Source organism: Polistes fuscatus, unplaced genomic scaffold (assembly GCF_010416935.1).
Source record: "Polistes fuscatus isolate 324 unplaced genomic scaffold, CU_Pfus_HIC Scaffold3, whole genome shotgun sequence".
Classification (NCBI taxonomy): domain Eukaryota; kingdom Metazoa; phylum Arthropoda; class Insecta; order Hymenoptera; family Vespidae; genus Polistes; species Polistes fuscatus.
This window is the reverse complement of record NW_025113107.1, coordinates 13,261,529-13,280,935: the sequence shown is the minus strand read 5'-3', so window position 1 is coordinate 13,280,935 and position 19,407 is coordinate 13,261,529. Positions and strand designations below refer to the sequence as shown.

At 31.2% G+C, this 19,407-nt stretch overlaps 3 protein-coding genes across 7 annotated transcripts; 1 reads left to right on the top strand and 2 right to left on the bottom strand.

The window, feature by feature from the left end:
- Window positions 1-4,329: 4,329 nt before the first annotated feature.
- On the bottom strand, window positions 4,330-7,020 carry LOC122519729 (ras-related C3 botulinum toxin substrate 1). The gene is made up of 4 exons (XM_043639399.1): window positions 6,769-7,020; window positions 5,977-6,102; window positions 5,148-5,484; window positions 4,330-5,054 (listed from the first exon to the last, which is right to left on the bottom strand). Exons 2-4 carry the CDS (start codon window positions 6,090-6,092, stop codon window positions 4,920-4,922), a joined length of 588 nt encoding a protein of 195 aa, XP_043495334.1. The 5' UTR covers window positions 6,093-6,102; window positions 6,769-7,020; the 3' UTR covers window positions 4,330-4,919.
- Window positions 7,021-7,326: 306 nt separating this feature from the next.
- Window positions 7,327-13,524, top strand: LOC122520088 (splicing factor 3A subunit 1). 5 transcript variants are annotated; one of them, XR_006304438.1, is made up of 14 exons: window positions 7,339-7,439; window positions 7,515-7,656; window positions 7,799-8,129; window positions 8,216-8,375; window positions 8,452-8,733; window positions 8,814-8,924; window positions 8,999-9,167; window positions 9,254-9,937; window positions 10,008-10,069; window positions 10,145-10,252; window positions 10,323-10,496; window positions 10,566-10,683; window positions 13,045-13,202; window positions 13,280-13,335. XR_006304438.1 is itself a non-coding variant. In XM_043640029.1 (13 exons), exons 2-12 carry the CDS (start codon window positions 7,545-7,547, stop codon window positions 10,665-10,667), a joined length of 2,295 nt encoding a protein of 764 aa, XP_043495964.1. In that variant the 5' UTR covers window positions 7,327-7,425; window positions 7,515-7,544; the 3' UTR covers window positions 10,668-10,683; window positions 13,045-13,335. The 5 variants fall into 5 exon arrangements, 4 of the variants coding, with proteins under 4 accessions (XP_043495964.1, XP_043495965.1, XP_043495963.1 ...); XM_043640029.1 differs by having other exon boundaries at window positions 7,327-7,425; window positions 13,045-13,335; XM_043640030.1 differs by lacking the exons at window positions 13,045-13,202; window positions 13,280-13,335 and adding an exon at window positions 13,442-13,524.
- On the bottom strand, window positions 10,630-16,798 carry LOC122519412 (xylulose kinase-like). The gene is given in 12 exon segments (XM_043638819.1): window positions 10,630-12,268; window positions 12,395-12,535; window positions 12,633-12,750; window positions 12,796-12,940; window positions 13,059-13,212; window positions 13,697-13,711; window positions 13,713-13,829; window positions 14,196-14,297; window positions 14,371-14,550; window positions 14,651-14,804; window positions 14,899-14,981; window positions 15,995-16,798. Coding segments are annotated over 12 exon segments (1,347 nt in total). The 5' UTR covers window positions 16,049-16,798; the 3' UTR covers window positions 10,630-12,184.
- Between the last annotated feature and the right edge of the window lie 2,609 nt (window positions 16,799-19,407).

Sequence of the window (19,407 nt, the reverse complement as noted above, 5' to 3'; positions counted from 1 at the left end):
GCTACGACACTTTCTGTCTAATTGTCCAGGGACTTTCCTCAGAGCCAACACTTTGAGTCACATGGACTCCGTAAGTATCTCCGAAGTTTCTCACGGAGGAACCTCGATATTATAAATTTAAAATTTGCTTATATTTTGTCGGAACTAACATGAGCACTAGCGAGAAAATAATTAGTTTCATATGTGTCCGCAGATGTCATTCAAGTCGGAAACTTTTTAAACGAAAGGCGGGAAGATGCCTTAACCATTTGAGTTTCATATAAGAATCAAATTTATCAAAGAATTTGATTCTATCTCGTTCGAGATAGAACAATAATCATTAGCCTTGGCAGCCGATTACAGCAATTAGTACGTATACCCATTAGCATATAAGTTTAGAAAACGTGGTTGAACTAGGGTGTCGGAGGTGCCCTGAGGCATGCACTCTAGTGTAGCCTTGATTCAGTGAACATTGTTCTCTATAAAATTACTTTTATTAAATGTTGATTATATGTCCTTCCGAATGTTCTAACAATATGATGAATCTAAGTAGATAAAAAAGGGGACTTGTGAGCTTTTATATACTTTTGTATTCTTTGGTCTGAAGTATCCAACTTATGGTAAAGAAGAACGTAAGCGGGATATATGAAATGTTTGAATTCTTCCATTCAAATTGTTTTCATTATTCCAAACGTCGCATGCATTTCAAATAATTTATTTTATGTTTATATTTAATAATAAATCTTGAAATAAATATCGTTGGATATCATAATATTAACTGGTTGTAACGAGGTAGATGAAATATTTGTATATTATTATAATAATAATAATAATGATAATGTATAATGTATAGTTTATTCAAAAAGGTTCTTGTTTAAAATACATATAAATAAAAAATAAATGCTTCCATATAGAACATGCCATTATGCGATTCAGCTGTCTGTGTGTGATAATTATCGAGAGAATGTACTTTCGTGTAAATAAATATGATAATTAAAATTAACTTTAGGCCATATTAAATTTACTGCATATTTTGTTGTTTTTGTTACTGTTTTCTTTTTTGTTGTTGTTTTACCGGCAGCAGAAGAGTTGCAAATTGAGTATTACAAGCACGTAAAAAAGTAGGTAGTTAAAATGTCATTCATTGTTTTAAAATAAAATCAAAAATGTTATTGATTCGTTAAAGAGGAGAATGTACGCTTTATATTTTTAATTAATAATCATAAGTTAAATATTTGTTTCGTAGCATAAGATTTAATAATTTGCTCTTATACTGCCTTATTTAATTGGTAAATGTATAATCTTACAGAAACTTTAAGAAAATATAGATAGAGATGTTAAATTTTATAAATTATTCATAACAAAGCGTATTCTAGCATGTATATTTTCTTTTTTTTTTTCCCCATTTCATTTTCTTTCCTTTTATCCTCCTTTTTTGGTTTTTTGAATCGTTACAATGTAAATTGACAATATTTCAAGCTATATCTCGCATACGTTTGTTTGCTTGCCTTACTATACTTTTTTGTGTTTGATGTTATGTTTATTTTATTTTTATTTTTTAATTTCGTAGAGAAATCATTTTACTGCGAGGTGATTCAACAGTAACGCAATTAATATTAAAATTCATATTACAATGTTTTTTTTTCGGATAAATAAGTCAGAAGATAATTAATTCATGATATGACTAGAATATTTTTTACACTTCATACATTCGTTTATAGTCTTATGTGCAAAAGTATAATAATAATATTAATAATTATAATAATAGTAATAGTAATAATAATAATAATAATAATAATAATAATAATAATAATAGTAATAATAATAATAGTAGTAATAATAATAATAGTAGTAATAATAATAATAATAATAGTAGTAAAAAACTGTAAGAATTACAATAAACTGTTAATACATAGAGCTTTGGTTTATAGCATTTTTAGCGATATCATCCAAACGAGAGAAGGAAAATGCGATCATTTTTTTCTTAAGCTGCATGAGCTGTAAGTAGTGTAATTTATGTTATCGATGTATTTGTACTCAAAGTACTATCATTGATAAATATATATATCATTCTATAATTGTATTTTAAATTAAAAAAAAAAAAAAGAAAAGATTAAAAGAATTTTAAAAAATATAGTTAAATATAAAGCTAAATCGCAAACTGATACTATAAAAGTAAAAATTAACAAAAAAATTAGTAAATCTTTTCTTTTTTGTTCGAAAAATTTGAAGTATAAATTTTATAATTTTCAATCAATTAATTATAATCAAAACGGAACATATATATATATATATATATATGCATTATTACATTGATATATCAAGATATAACAGATTTCTTTTATTTCTTAATATAAATCTATATGATATAAGCAAATAAAAATTATTTTGAAAAGCTGTATAAAAGAATTGCACTACTTACAATAAATGCATAAATGCAAATTTATATATATATATATAATGTGTATATATATATACACGTATATAACATAGTAATATAATACATAAATGTTATATGTTTTATTCTCTAAACTTAGTGCGTTATGCGATAATACATATGTACGATCATAGTACATATGTATAAATTCCTTGGCTTAAAATGTCAAAAAGGTATGAAATATTATTCTTTGTATTTAAAACTGTGCAGTGTCTGGCGCAATGAAATTGTTGTTTTCTTATAACACAATTTCTAGTCGCATCACATTATTAATTAAAAATCATGTTTTACATCTGGAAGATATATCCTCTAGCAGCAACTAAAATATCATATTGTATAGTTTAACTTCGATTAATTTGAAGTTTTATCGAGAAATTTCATATACAATTAAATTTATAAAAATCATTGATATTTTAAGGTGTGTTCTCATTTAAAAATTAAAGTTTCGATACAATAGCATATAAATGACTGCAAACACTTCAGACATATTTTCAATCTCAATTAAATTTTGTATTGTTAATTACTCTCGAATATAGACATTTTTTATTATACCAAAAATTGCATAGAAAAAAGAAGAAGAAGAAAGATTATCGTATGTCTGATTGAAATCCAAAATTTGCTGCGTCTATGCTACAGTATGTACACCTAGCAAGCATTACCGTTTTGTTAGAATATTCTCACCTATAATCATCCTTTTTTTCTATTCTAAATTCTCTTTTTGGAATATAAAAAATAGCATGTTCACAAGTGGAGAGGAATATATCTGTCATCACACTACGTTACATTTGAAAATCTCTGTGTACAGAGCATGTTTGTTTGTATTTGATATTTAAATGGCAATTGTGCCATTCGAATTTGTAGTTGAAATACAAATTAATCGAAAGTCTTTTTCAAAATTGTTTAACTGTAAACGTAGTGAACTTTATAGCAAACGCCGACTCTTTTGCACCATCATTCTTTATACTTTTTCATTTTAGTGCGAGTGCAATAGTTTAAATCTATTAAATATGTAAAAATGAAAGAATGTCATGACTTTATTTAAAATACATTGTGCTATTCTCTTTCTCTTGTAACTGTGCATAGCATCATATATTCTTATCATCGATATTTCACATTATTTTGTTATTCCGTATTTATTTTGATTATTATTATTATTATTTTATTTTTCTTTATTTTTGCAAAATAAGCTTAATATTTATATGAAAAATAATTCATAGGCTCTCAATAATGTCAATAATGTCTATAGCGTCAGATTGTATTCATGTAATACACACACGCACACAATCTGTACAATACTGTATCTATTACATGCAACAATGGAATTACAAAGTATGATATTTGATATATGTTTGCAATAAAATAATATTAATATATATATATATATCCTTAATTTTTAAATAATCAAAATACAATAAATATCAATATACACAAAATACGCTACAGTTCTGTTCTCTTACTATTCGTATCTTGATAAAATGTTTTTAATCGTAAACAATGAAGTATTTCCACGAAGAATAATAGTAATTTTTCAAAATAGTAGTATCTACAAGTTCTCATTGATTAATGTCGAGCTTATTGTTAGTCTCGTCTTGTTTCATTATTTACGTTAGAAATTCGACATTTTCAAAATCTCATTAATAATTTTATTGCATACAATTGATTGATGTAAAAATTTGTTGTTGGTTTTTTGATTTTTTTTCGATGCTATGGCACTGTTTATTTATTTAAGACTATATGATACTAAATTTTCGTTCAACTTGTAAAATTTGTTAGTATATTGATTGCTATAGTAACTAACATGTATATCTCCTAAAATGAATATTTCCTTCCTTTCCTCTACCGTCATTGTAAATATAAAAATCGAAACTCTGGCAGCTATGATGGAGTAAAGCTTTAGTTATTATTCTTTTTTCTTTTTCTTTTAATCTCTTTCTTTTTCTTTCGACAGACACAACACATTCACGCAATATCATAATAATTTAATGAGTATATTTCTAATCAATAAAATCTACTGCAAAATTAAATTGAAAAGCTATTTGTTAAATTGTTCTTTCTCGTGATTTGTTTTCCTATTTATCGTCGTATCGACTAGTTCACCGATAAATATAATAATATCGTATAAATTTAAAAAGTTCCTTCTTCACGTTAAGATAGTAAGAAAATTTGTGTTCTATGGGTTTAATAAGTAAACGTTGTAAAATTATTACAATATTATACTTTCTCGTTGTCTAAACTTTCAAGTCTTGTTTGTTTGTTTGTTTGTTTTTAAATGTTACAACTTACATTAGGACCGGGAAGTTGCAAATTGTACTTTATTTGTAACACGGTGAACTGCAGCTGCCAGAAAAATTTATTAAATTGTATGCGCTGCAATCTTTTCCTTTTTTTTAATACATCTAACGTATCCTTTCTTTTTTTTTCTTATGACCAAACTAATTTCAGTCTGTCATTTCATATAAGTGTGTGTTTACCTAGGTCAGTGAGATTCCATTTTCTTCGTAATTTATAACATAATGCATCTTCTCTGTCGGCGCTTTTGTGGTTCCGGTCTTAAAACTGCACGTACTGCTTCATCGAATACTTGCTTTAATCCACGTTGTGTGAGAGCAGAACATTCCATGTATTTTACAGCACGAATCTGTAACTCGCAAAATGCACATATCATTTTTTGCTAAGCGATATCTATGATGGATATCTTAATCAAAAATAAAATATATGATTAAATATGAACCTTATTAGCCAATTTTTGTCCCTGTTCTCTTTTGATAGCACTTAGTCCTTGTTCAGCTAAGGCAGTTAAAGTTTCACGATCATCTCGTAAGTCTATTTTAGTTCCAACAAGTATCATTGGTGCATCTGGGCAGTGGTGTTTTATTTCTGGATACCATTTACTAGTAACATTTTCAAATGACGAAGGACTTGTTACAGAAAAACATATAAGAAATACATCAGTCTGTGGATAAGAGAGCGGCCGAAGTCTATCGTAGTCTTCTTGGCCTGCCGTATCCCAAAGTCCTAAGCTTACTGGAATTCCATCTACGACCATGGGCGCTGAATAGTTATCAAATCTAAACATAATTAACATATAATTGTAATCACATTAAAATCAATTATTACTTCATTCAAAGCTACATCTTTAATTAATATCTAAATACAATCTAAATAAAAAGTAAAAATGATATTTTAGATTATTAATTAATAGCAGACTATATAAAAGTAATATTTTCTATTGGGGAAAAACATATAGAACATTAAAAGAAAGATATTTTTATATATCCTGACAAGATGTTTTGCAAAAGGACAATATCAGATAAATGGCTTCCTGTATACAGTAGTAGTATTAGTAGTAGTAGTAGGGTGCTCTTATTACCACTGCATTACTATTATTAGCCATACCAGTTCATCGTTCTAAAGAAGAGATATGTAGAGAAAAAATAGAAAGATGATTTCCAAATGGAAGAAAGAAAGAAAGAAAGAAAGAAGAAACAGAAAATAATCTCTAATAAATTAATACTTATTTAGATATACTAAATAGCGATATTAGATTGCGTTCCACTTACACAGTTGGTACGTATTCTCCAGGAAAACTGTCTGTAGTGTATGATATTAACATACATGTTTTTCCAACCGTTCCATCTCCTACTACGACACATTTGATGGGTCTACCAGAGCTCATGTTTTCGATTCTGAAACGATAAACAATCTCATAATTCTGATTTTGAAGCGATTAACAAAATATATTAATAATTTAGTATTTATTATTATAAATGTATATTATACTTTAAAATTAATACAAGAAAGACAAAATTGATCTGTAAACAATTCCTACAATGTAATAATAAAAAGATATAAAAATAACAAGTTACAGATTAATAATAAATAGATATTTTAAATAATTTTTATAAAAATACTTTGATAATATTATATTCGCATAGCAAAAAGAAAGAAAATCAATAAATTAAAGAAAACATTAATTCTACCTATACATATATGCATAGAAAAATATTTGTAAAATATTATTATACTGTTTGGAAATATAGAAATAGGAACTCTCTTTGATGGTTAGTCAATAAAACGCAAATACTAATTAATTAAAAGATAATATTTCAAACTAATTAATTGATCGTATGAATACGATATAACTTATTTGATTTTTTAACTGTAACACTAACTAACACGCGTGTTGACTTGTTATAGATAGCAACAATTAAATAAATTATTAGTTGATATTATAACCATTTAACTTAAAATGAGAAGGGCTTGTCCTAAAAGTATTACAGTGTTACATTTAAAGTTTCTACGACGAGTTACGTCGAATGGAATATAAATGATATATTTCTAATATCACTCACCAAAATACGTATAAAAAAAAAAACAGAATAAACGAATTCTTTGTTAGAAACTTAAAAAACTTATTTAACACCAGTTCGAGAATATATATATATGTATCTATATATATTATGTGTCTATATGTGTATATGATTGGCACTCTTCAAAAAATCACAAAAGCAGATGCCATGATGGTGTTGCGGTTTTTCGAGCTCATAGATGTAGTCAGACGTAGTCCTCTGCTTGGTGACAGATGTTCGACAATCACTTTTTCCTTTCCCCTCCACACCGAAAAAGTTATTGTTCGGAACGGTTCGGCAGAGACATCTATCACACGATTTATTTATCGTTCCAATAAAAATACTCGTCATTATATATTTTAAATGCAACCTGAATAAGAACGTAAGTAAACATAATTCTTTATAAATATTATTAATTAACAATTAATGATATTAAATAATTATGAACACCTTTTTTGAGAGATTGTTTCTTTTTTTATTATAAAATAATCGTCATTTGTATATCTTTTGTCACTTTTAAAAATTATTTCGATACTCGTATAAGCATTCGTTTCGATTACTCTATGTAATGTAGTCTATGATAAAGCAGGCTGGTCAACTGTAGGAAAAAGAATATACTTTCTTTTTAGGTTATATTTGTCTTTTTCTGATAGTGGTGTGGTAAGTGCATCCGTGTAAGTTTATGTGAATTATTTAACGTTTTTATACTTGAGTGAATTGTTTTAATAAATTATTTTATATGTTATTAGATGGTTTAAAGAAAATTAAGTGACTGTAAAATGCCTTCTCAAGAAATTGCGGTTCCGCAACCCCCAGCAACCGAAGTCGAAGAAAATGCACCTTCGTCCCAACCTATCGTTGGAATTATTTATCCTCCTCCAGAAGTTAGGAGTAACCTTTCACTTTATAAAATATGCAATTATTCTTTAAAGTAATGTTATGAATGCGTTGCATAATACATAAATCATTTGATTTAATAGGTTAGATTATCTTTTTCTAGTTAGATATACTTTTTCCTTATACACTTATTTAGATATTGTTGACAAAACTGCTAGCTTTGTAGCTAGGAATGGACCAGAATTCGAATCGAGAATTAGACAAAATGAATTGGGAAATCCGAAATTTAATTTCTTAAATTTTGGTGATCCCTATCATGCGTACTATCAACATAAAGTTAAAGAATTTAAAGAAGGCAAAGCACAAGAACCATCTGTTGGTACGGGTGCTGGGAAAACTGTAAATCTTACTGCGCATCAAAAGCAACAAGAGATTTTAAAGCAAGTCGAACAGCCTTTTGTTCCTAAAGATCCACCTGCAGAATTTGAATTTATCGCTGATCCTCCTTCTATTTCTGCATTAGATCTGTGCGTATCAATTGATTATATGTAAATGTATTTTAGTCGAAAGGTTATTAGTTTTTATATTAATAATTTTCTTTATTTCATTTTAGGGATATTGTCAAATTGACAGCGCAATTTGTAGCACGTAATGGACGTCAATTTTTAACCAATTTAATGAACAGGGAGCAACGTAATTTTCAGTTTGATTTCTTACGTCCTCAACATTCATTGTTTCAATACTTTACAAAACTTTTGGAACAGTATACTAAAGTATTTATATTTTATTAAACATTTCTTATATGATTATTTATTTATTTTGATTGTTAATAATTTTTAATATTAATAGGTATTGATCCCACCTAAGGATTTATTACCACGATTGAAAGATGAAGTTTATAACATGGATAAGATTTTGGAACAAGTTAAGTATCGTGCCGAATGGCTGAAATATCAAGAAGCTCAAAGACGCAAAGAGGAGGAAGAATTAGAGCGGGAGAGAGTTGCTTATGCTCAAATCGATTGGCATGATTTTGTTGTTGTTGAAACTGTTGATTACCAACAATTTGAAGTTGGTAATTTTCCAGCACCGACGACTCCTGATGAAGTCGGAGCTAGGGTTCTTATGCAGGTAAAATAGATAACGATAAAAAAATATGTAATACATTTTTATTACTCAAACACTCATTTGTATTAAATGTTTTTTAATAGGAGCGTATAGAAGAAGGTGAAGATGTTGAGATGCAAATTGATAGCGATGGAGAAGAAGAAATGCAAACTCGTACCGATGGTGAAAAAGATCGTGCGAAGGATAACAATCAGGTGAGTAAATGCATTAGAAAATTTGTATTATTATTATTACATACAAAGTATTAATATTATATAATTGTTTCCAGGTACAAGATATGGAGGAGGATTCAAGTGACGACGACGACGTGTCTCCTCCAGGTGATTCTCATAAATCTAAAGATTCTAAGGTACGAGATGCAAGTATGCAACCTCCGCCATTACCACCGACACCTGGTAACGTTGTCGTTAAAAAAGGATATGATCCAAAACAACATGGTAAGTGAAAAGCGAATGTTATGAACATTTTGTTTGTATATAATATAAGAGATATTATTAATTTATTAATATTTTATACGTTTTAGCTGTTAAAGCGGCTCGTCCAGTTGCTCCTGATGAATATTTGATTTCCCCGATTACGGGAGAACGTATACCTGCTAGTAAAGTGCAAGAGCATATGAGAATAGGTTTATTGGATCCACGTTGGGTAGAACAACGGGATAAACATTTAGATAAGTTAGCGCAGCAGACGGTATTTGCTCCGGGTACTGCGATTGAGGCCAGTCTTAAGCAACTCGCTGAAAGGCGTACTGATATATTCGGTGTTGGTGATGAAGAAACTGCGATTGGTAAAAAGATCGGTGAAGAGGATAAGAAGAAAGATGACAAAGTTACATGGGATGGTCATACGTCTAGTGTTGAAGCAGCGACTAGAGCAGCTCGAGCAAATATTACCTTAGAAGAACAAATTCATCAAATACACAAAGTTAAAGGACTTCTTCCTGATGAAGAGAAAGAAAAAATTGGTCCGAAACCTGCCAATCGTGCAGCTGAACTTTCTCATATGGCTGCTGTTGCCTCTAAGCCTCAAGCTACTCTGAAAGCACCTCCTAAACCACCAGCACCGAAACCGATACCAGTTCCAGCCCAACCACCACCACCACCAGCCATGAGTATGCCTACAATGGCAATTCCACAACCAATGATGCCGCAGCCACCAATGATGATGATGGCTCCTATGCCACCAATAAGACCACCACCACTTATGAGTATGATTTATTATTTATTTATTATTATTCTATATAACGTGAGAATATTTTTATATGATTTCAATTTCAGCACCCACTATGTCACCATTTATGCCAACACCACCACCTATGCAACCACCAATGGCATCAGCTGTAAGTATTTTTGAATTTGATAATCTTCTGAAAAATATTCCAATTGGTTTTAATTTAATATTATTATTTTTGAAGATCGGTATAAAGCATACTGCGGAACCTATGGAGGAAGAACCTCAGGCTAAGAAATTGCGTTCTGAAGATACATTGATTCCTGAACAAGCATTCCTTGCTAGAAATAAGGTAGGATACATGTTATATATGAACTTACGATTGCATTTGATTATTATTTTATTTTATTTTTTTGTATTAGGGTCCGGTACAGTTGAATATTGCTGTGCCCATGATGACAGAAAAGGCGGAATGGAAATTGAATGGGCAAACATTAAATATCACTTTGCAATTGAGTGATACTGTCGTAACTATGAAAGCTTTAATTCATGAACAAACTGGTATGCCTCCAGGCAAACAAAAGTTGCAATACGAGGTACGAATTATTTATAAATAATAATAATTATTATTATTAATTGTAAATTAATAAATGAATTTTGTTTAGGGAATGTTCTTTAAAGATGGTAACACACTTGCTTACTATAATTTATCATCTGGAAATGTCATCAATCTTCTTCCCAAAGAAAGAGGTGGCAGAAAAAAATAAGTGATCAATTTTATAAGTAAGTCTCAAATTCTTTTGACAATTCATTATGTGATATTGTTTTATCAAGGTAACTACAAAAATTATATTTTTTCGAATAATATAATCTTTAACGATTGTATCTAACACACAATATGACGTAAATAATTTAGTTGAGGAACTATAATTACAAATAATACAAAAGAAGATGAGATTTATAGATTTATATTTTATTATAATTAATATAATATGTTTTTTAATAAATTAACGATAATAAGTTAATCAACATATTCAATTTGGCATTATATTAGATTTATATATATTATATTATATTATACAATTAATATTAGGAATCAATAGATTTTTATATATTAAAGATTCGCTTTTACAACAAATTGCACTTTTAGTTATTCTTGTACTTTTAAGCACTAAGGCACTGAAATTTAACCCTTTCGTTATCAGTGACCCATATACGGGTTGTCCATGCAACGATACGTACGTATGAACGAATCTATATGGAACGATACTCTCGTTAAAGCATGTCGTAACGAAAGGATTAAAAAAGTAATGAGAAAAAGAGCGAGAGAAAAAGAGAGAAAGAGAGAGAGAGATAAAGATAAAATTAAGTGCAATAGTAAAAAATATTTAAAAATCGAGCAAAGTATTAAGAGATCAGTTCTATATTTGTGCAACGTATATAAGTTGTTTATGATTTTCGTATACTTTTATTTCTTTTTTTTTTTTCCTCTCGAGAAAATAAAAACTTAAGAAAACGTGCGTGTATGCATGCATGAGCGCATGCAAGTGTAAGTATCGTAAATGCATGTAAATTATACTTGACGTATTTGTAGTTGCTTAATCAGAGAGATTCTAATAGACTAATCTTCTATCAAAATTACATTTCACTAGAACTTTCATTCTCTATTACGAATGTACCTATAAAAGGTATAGGTAGAATTTTTATATTACCCAAATAGTGTGTAGAATTATATATAAATGCGTTTAAGAATGCATATGTATTAGGTACATGTATTTATCATTGTGTGGGTGTATATACAGGGTATTTCAAAATTTCCCAAATAAATGGATTGGTTGTGAAAGGTTAATTAATCGATAAAAGAGTCTTTAGTTTAAGACGCAACAGTAAACAATGCTGAGGAACCATGTTGCCGTATTCAAGAAAATTGTCAGCTAATTTGAACAACACCTGATAGTTTTGAACGAGCGAGAAGATTCCGAAGAAGTGGCTACTTCGAATAATTTCGATAAAAATCATGTAACAACTCGTATAATAAAAAAAAACGTCTATGATTAGGGAACATACGATTGTATGAATTTTTGTTGTTTTTTCTTATTTTAGAATATTGAAACCATTCCTGTGATTATACTCGTATACTTTGAAATATACCCTGTATATAAGAAATACAATGATATGCATCTCACGATATAAAATAATAGAACCCGTTAAAAGATAATTAGCTAAAGGGATTTATATATGCCATCGATGCATATAATTAATCGTTTCCTGTAATAATTCATTATCACTTATCTGACTGCTGCGATAGATTTTTTTTTATTATTCTTTCAACTAACTTTCGATAACGTTGCGTCATCGGTCGATATATCTACAATATATAAAATTCAATTATTTTATCATTCGAGGGACATAGTTAGTAATTATATTTATGCTTGTTATTTTTATTTATATATGAAATTTAATTTATGATCATTTTGTTAAGATTTTAACTTACAGATTCGGCATCGTCGTACGGCCGACACACAAGTTTTGGTTCTGGTAAACATGCAGTTATTTCTTCGAAGTTAAGTTCGTTTCTTAGCAAACCGTGTTTTGCTTGATACGCTGCACCCATCATTGCCGAATTTGTAATTTCCTATAAATATATATAATAATAATAATAATAATAATAATAATAATAATAATAATAATAATAATAAAAATATAATAGAAATTGTAATAATAATAATTACCGATATATAAACAGGTGAATTAAAAACATCAGCAAGTACTTGTAGTATAGTTCTGTTAGCAGATGCACCACCTGTCGCTATTATTCGTGTATTGGGACCTAATTTAGGATGAGTAACATTTAGAAATAATAGAAAAATTATAGAATGTAATTTAAATTATTACCAAAGTAATGCCATATATGCGTCATCTTCAATAGGATTGCAAAGAATATGCCCATCAATAACAGTTTTGGGCTCATTCAACCATAAAAATAAAGTATCGCTAGTTCCTAAACTGCATGCGATGTCCCCTTTTTTTAATCTCATTCCTGTACATTGTTGAATAATATTTATAATTTTCTTTTTAAAAAAATATATACAACAAAAAATTTTGATTATTACAAATTAACAAATCCATTTGAAATCTTCACAGGTGGTAACACGTACCAACCAAAGAACCTGGATTATCTCCCGTAAATGCGATTATCCTGCAAGCCTCATTGAAGCCAAACCTTTCAACAAAGTAAGGTGATATCGGACCGATATTGTTGTAGGAAGAAATCGGTTTGCCTAATTTTCTTTTTAAATCCGGTGCGCAAATCTATGAAAATAAAATGATGACAGAAAAAAAGATAATGAAATTATTGACAAAGTTAATTTACTTTCAGTTCTTCAAAATTGTATACAATTTACCTCTAGTAAAGCATCGTCCCAATCTTTCGTACGAATATTTAGAAGATTCATTCCAGAACCATCCGACCAATCGATCGGTGCAAAATCACCCAAAAACATGATGCAAGAAAACTACTGATCAAAGAAATTCTTCACAGGTGGTAACACGTACCTACCAAAGAACCTGGATTATCTCCCGTAAATGCGATTATCCTGCAAGCCTCATTGAAGCCAAACCTTTCAACAAGTAAGGATATCGGACCGATATTGTTGTGGAAGAAATCGGTTTGCCTAATTTTCTTTTTAATCCGGTGGCGCAAATCTATGAAATAAAATGATGACAGAAAAAAAGATAATGAAATTATTGACAAAGTTAATTTACTTTCAGTTCTTCAAAATTGTATACAATTTACCTCTAGTAAAGCATCGGTCCCAATCTTTCGTACGAATATTTAGAAGATTCATTCCAGAACCATCCGACCAATCGATCGGTGCAAAATCACCCAAAAACAATGATGCAAGAAAACTACTGATCAAAGAAATTCTCTACAAAGAAAAAATAATAATCGATCGATAGAAATCTTTAGAAATATTAGGTAAATATTTGTAGAATTTGTTAGAGCGACAAAATTTAAACGATTTAAAACCCAAACAATGTATGCACGTAAAAAAATATGAGAAATATTACATCGATTTTATGAAGAAAAAAAAAAAAAGAAAAAAAATAAGAATTAAAATGATATGTCGAGATGCAAACGGGATTAGGTAGCACACTAAATATTTATTCAATACTTTTTAATACCTCGATTGTACGCTGTTTTCTATTGTTATTTTAATTTTTTTATTGCTTTTTATTTATTTTTTTATTTTTTTTTTTTCAAAGAAGCCGTAGAATTTTTTTACTAGGTATACCTCGGTATTACTGTAAGCTTCTGGCCTTGTTCGTGCAATCTTTGCTATTTGTGGTCCTGAAAATCTTTCGTATGCTCGAGACCCTGTTATTTCTGCTAATTTCTGTACATAAATTGAAAAATCTTTATTATCAGATTTTAATCTTTATTACGTAGGTTACAAGGATTACACATACTTTAGGATCGCCAGCGATCGCTTCCAAAATACGACATTCATTAGTTGTACTGGAATCCATCCAAACAGGTGACTGAGCTATCGAAAAGGACGTTGCAAATTGTTCGTGTAAAAATTTACTTGGTTCTAAATTTTGCAAGAGACTTTGGCTACCTTTACCCCAATAAACTGTGCCGTGTTGCTGTTAAATAATATTACGAATTATATCGTTGAAAATCAGAGAAAAAAGAAAGGGTTATCGTAATTAGTAATATTAATGTAGATTTGTTTTTTTTTTTTACTTGAGCACATCCGGAAATAGCGGCAACTTTACTAAAATCAACTCCGCAAACTCGTAATTTATCTAAGATCATATCTAAAGCTTTGACCCACATCAAAGCTGGTGCCACTACTACGTGGGACTCGTATTTCTTTTGCACGACACCTCCGTACGTTCTAAAAAAAAAATATTATAAAAATTACAATCATAATATTTTATTTGTATTATCGGGTATAAAAAAATGCATTGAATATTTTCTTGTAAATATACCTAAATTCTGGTAGATCATTATCGAATTGAACACTGGTTTCATGTAGAATACAGAGATCGTCATCGACCACAACAGCCTTTAACTGTCAACAAATAGAAACAACGAAACATTTGATTTATTTAATTATCGAAATAATATTTCTTTTAATTCTCGAGATTATATTTCTCTTTCCCTTTCTCTTTCTCTTTATTTATATGTAGATAAGATTTATCCATGACATTATAGAGATTAAGAACGACCCGGAAAAAATCGCATACGTCAAAGCTTGCTTGTAACAGCGTAGCAGCATTATTGAGTCGTGTCAAAGGGTCGTCGTAGAGCGCGCGCATCATTTTTATAATTTGAATAAAAAGCGCGCTTCGAATCGAAATTGCTGCTCATGCGCAATAACGGCTCTCGAAGATTCGAGTGAACATAGGAGATAGTCGCGAGAGGTATGTACGTTAAACAAAGTTCGGAACTGTGATATTATTCTACGAGCATACATTTATGAGATATTAAATTATCGATAAAATAGTTGAATTTAATCCCGGTTGCGCGTTAAATCTAACGACAATTACAAAAAAAGGAAGGATAAATACGCGATGTCAATAGTCACGCTTGTAATCGTTCAAGGAATCCCGATTGGAGTTGGTAGCGAAAGAGATCACGAGAGCAGCAGCAAGAGGAGGTGGAGGAGGAGGAGGAGGAGGAGAAGGTGGTGGAGGAGGAGGAAAGGGTGGTGATGGTGGTGGTCGTCATCGTAGAAGAGGAGAAGAGAGAAGAGGGAAAGGGTTTAGAAACGCATGGCCTGATCATTCTCAACTTTACTGTCGAGATAAGAAGAACTGCGCGTAAGCGACAATTCCTCTTCTTTTTCAAAATAAATAACTGTACATACATATATTTAAACATGTTTATAATATTATTTCTATACAATGTGTACGCAATCGCACGAGACAACGAATCTATTGTTCTTTTTTTTCTTACTCCTTATTTTTTTTTTTTACTCGCGTACCCGTTACATTCTACTTCTTTTTCGAAATCTTTGGTTTTTTCTTTTCCCCCTTTTTTTTCGAAATTGAAATTGTTGATATGGTAGGACAGTATCTTTACCTGCTGCGTGCTGAGATCGAGACCTAAGTACGTCGCGTTCGAGGATGCCCCCATAATTTATAGATTATTTCTTCGTTGTGGAGAGAGTTGCACTTAGCTCGTTTTGGTGTCTTGTCAGTTGTCGAGTTGTAGGTAACAATAACGTCACACCTTGACTACCTCTAGTTCTCGATGGAGTTCGAGATGGTGGGAATGAGAGGGAGAAATAAAGAAAGAAAGAAAGAGAAAGAGAGAGAGAGCAAGATAGAAACACGGAAGGAGTGCGTTGATGTAAATAAGGAAGACAAAGATAGAAATAAATAAAGAAAGAAAGATAAAAATAGGAAGAGAGGGAAGGAGATAGAAAGTCGTAGGAGGCGTTGATTCAACTCGTAACACACGTCTCTCCTACAACCGCATTGGCTTTAACTGCTCGCGAAACTAACTTCGGTTCGCTTACGTTTTCCGTTTCCAACCTCTTATTCTCAACGTGGCATCGTTGTTACGCGCTATTTATCTTCTCTTTCTCTATCTAACAATAACAACAGCAACAAAAACAGCAGCAATAGCAATAATAACGATGACCACGACGACGACGACGCATGACGTGTGACCCCGGTGAAAGACCCTCGACTAATCTTATCGTTATTATTAATAATGATCGTTCCGTATTACGTAAGCTACATTTTACCGTTCAATCGGCTTCGAAACATTTTTATATCGAGCTGCTTGCACTTACGGCACGACAATTTCTCTTTCCCTTTCATCTACGTTCCCCTAAGGTATCGTGATACCTTAGAGAGAGAGACGTAAGGTAAGTTGAAGGTAGAAAAAATGAGGTTAGGTTTCTATCGGTAGTTTCAAATTTAACGGGTTCTTCCTTACCGACGGTCCGCGTTCTATTTTATTCCGACTCACCTGGTATTACATTTTTATTCCCCCCGTTTGGTTACCTATCGAGAGTTCTCGCGTTATATATCGATAACTTTTTTAAATATTTATTGTTTAAATAATTTGTCGATTATTATATTCGATTAGAGATCGATTAAAAGAAATCGTTTGTTTAATCGATCGTTATTTTATTAACATCCATTAAATAACTCGTAATTGATTCGTTAATAATTGTTTTACATAACGTTAAACACAAAGCAACAATTAAACGATTTATTTAATTATCACTTCGTGTATCACAATTTAAAATGATACTTTTAAACATCGAGACTTTGTGCTTGGCCGCACGTATATCTCTCTGCGTTTCTTTTTATATATACGCATACATACGTACGAAGATACCTGCGTAGAAAGTCTAAATAGTATTTTCATTCAAATTCATTCCGTGGCCGTCCTTGATTCCACGCTAATCCGCACTTAAATTTCTTCGTTCTCGATCGTACACTCAATTCTTTCGTAAGTAAACGTTCGAGTCAACGGTCTTTATTCTCAGGGACGTTTAAAAGAAAATATTTAAACTCTTATGCAAATTCGATTATTTGCGTAAAATCAAGTCGGTAAAGTAGATTTTATTGATAACAAATATCGAATTCCCGAACACTTGGATCATTCTACAACAAATATTAACCCTTTTTGCACTCGAGGCCTTTTTACCTCGGTCAAATCAGCAACTCGAGACGACATTACGCATATTTGCTGAATTTCTTCTTACAGTTATCTTGAAATGCTTTCACACACAATTGAACTCTTTTAAAACTTTTATATTTTAACATATTTTTATATATCTTTATTATATACTACAAAGAAGGATATTTGTGTTAAACATTAAATTCTGTATTGTTGTTTTGTGTGATATTACATAAAGCAATTTCCAAGATGCATTCTTGTCATGTCGGGAAAAGTATCACAGTAATATATGGTTTGGTGTTTTTCGTCAGATTTTATTCGTTCAGAGCAAACCTTGCAATCCTTTTTAATTCTTGTTAGCATAACATGTATCTTCTCATTCAATTGGATTCCATCAAAACTGCAGGTCAAAGTAAAAGCTCGAATTCCTAGTGTCTCGTGATATCAATCGTGTAGGTGGACCATTATTATAGTCACGTAACTACTCAAGTTTATACGTATGTATGTATTTGTCTACGTACACGTGTATTTACACGTATGATAGTTTTATTCTTCACCTAATCCAACTAATCAGTCTAATCGAGAACGCTCTTTTTTGCGCCTTATTCTTGTGCATTGCATTTATGCGAATCCCTATTGTTTAACTTTCTCTTTTCGTTTGTTATTATTTTAGTTTTTCAAATTAAGAATTTTACTGATTAAACAAAGTTAGATTCTTTACAAAATTCTTTTGCATTCATATTAATCGCGACGAAAAATCGAACTCGTGTTCACTCGAACTGATTTCTTCATCGTAATCGTTGCTTATCGGTGTCTCCTTAACTTTGAAAATAATATTCCTATTGCCCCGACTATCGAGTTCAAACTATCGTCGAAGACGACATGCATTTACAATGCATGTAAACGACGTATTTAAGATTGTTGTTTTGCACGCACGCATTATTGAAAGCATTCATAAGTCGGTATTGCCAAAATAAAACCTAAATAAAAACAAGATTATCGTTTGAATAATGCGACCGAGAGTAACCTCTCTAGTGCAAACGATAAAATCCCAACATTTCTTTCGATAAATTCTACAATGTAGGATAGAAAAAGAAAAAGAGAGTAGTCTAATTTAGTTTGTCCCTTAATTAACATAATTCTAAGCAATGTCTACAACAGGGAAGGGGGGAATACAACGATGAAAAATTAGAGTAAGATAGAAGGCTTGTCGGGTGATGTTAGCCGATGCTAGCAACAGCAGGAGAAGCAGCAGCAGCAGCAGCAACAGCAGCAAAAGCAGCAGCAGGAGCAGGAGCAGCAGCAGTTTGTTTGTGTAGTGGTTGACGGTATGCGGCTGGTCCAATGAAAGGCAGAGAGAAAGATAGAGGAGGAGAATAAAGGGGGGAGGGCTGGGGGAAGGGAAGAGAAGGATAGGGTTTATCGAGGGTGCCAGGGGGTCTGGCCCACGCCTGTTTGTCGGTCCCGTTGCCCTATAATCGTGGTATACAGATAATGGTTTGGTCGTAGGGACGCCAACGGTGCACACTGTAAAAGGGGCTGCAAGGGTAGAAAGAGAAATAAAAGAAAAGAGAAGGAGGGAGCGCCAGAGTGGCGTCGAGAACGGCTGGTTCCCTCTTCTTCGAAAAAGACGAAGACGAAGAAGACGAAGAAGAAGAAGAAGAAGATGTGAAAGAAGATGAAGAAGATGAGGATGAAGAAGAGGAAGAGGAGGAGGAGGAGGACCGATCGGCGTGTCCAATCGAGCGAAACTTTCCCTCCTGGCGCAGCTTGAAGCCGTTTGGCAAGGCTCCTCCTCTTCTTCTTCTTCTTCTTCTCTTCCTTTTACTTTTTTTTTTCCTTCTTCCTTCCTTCCT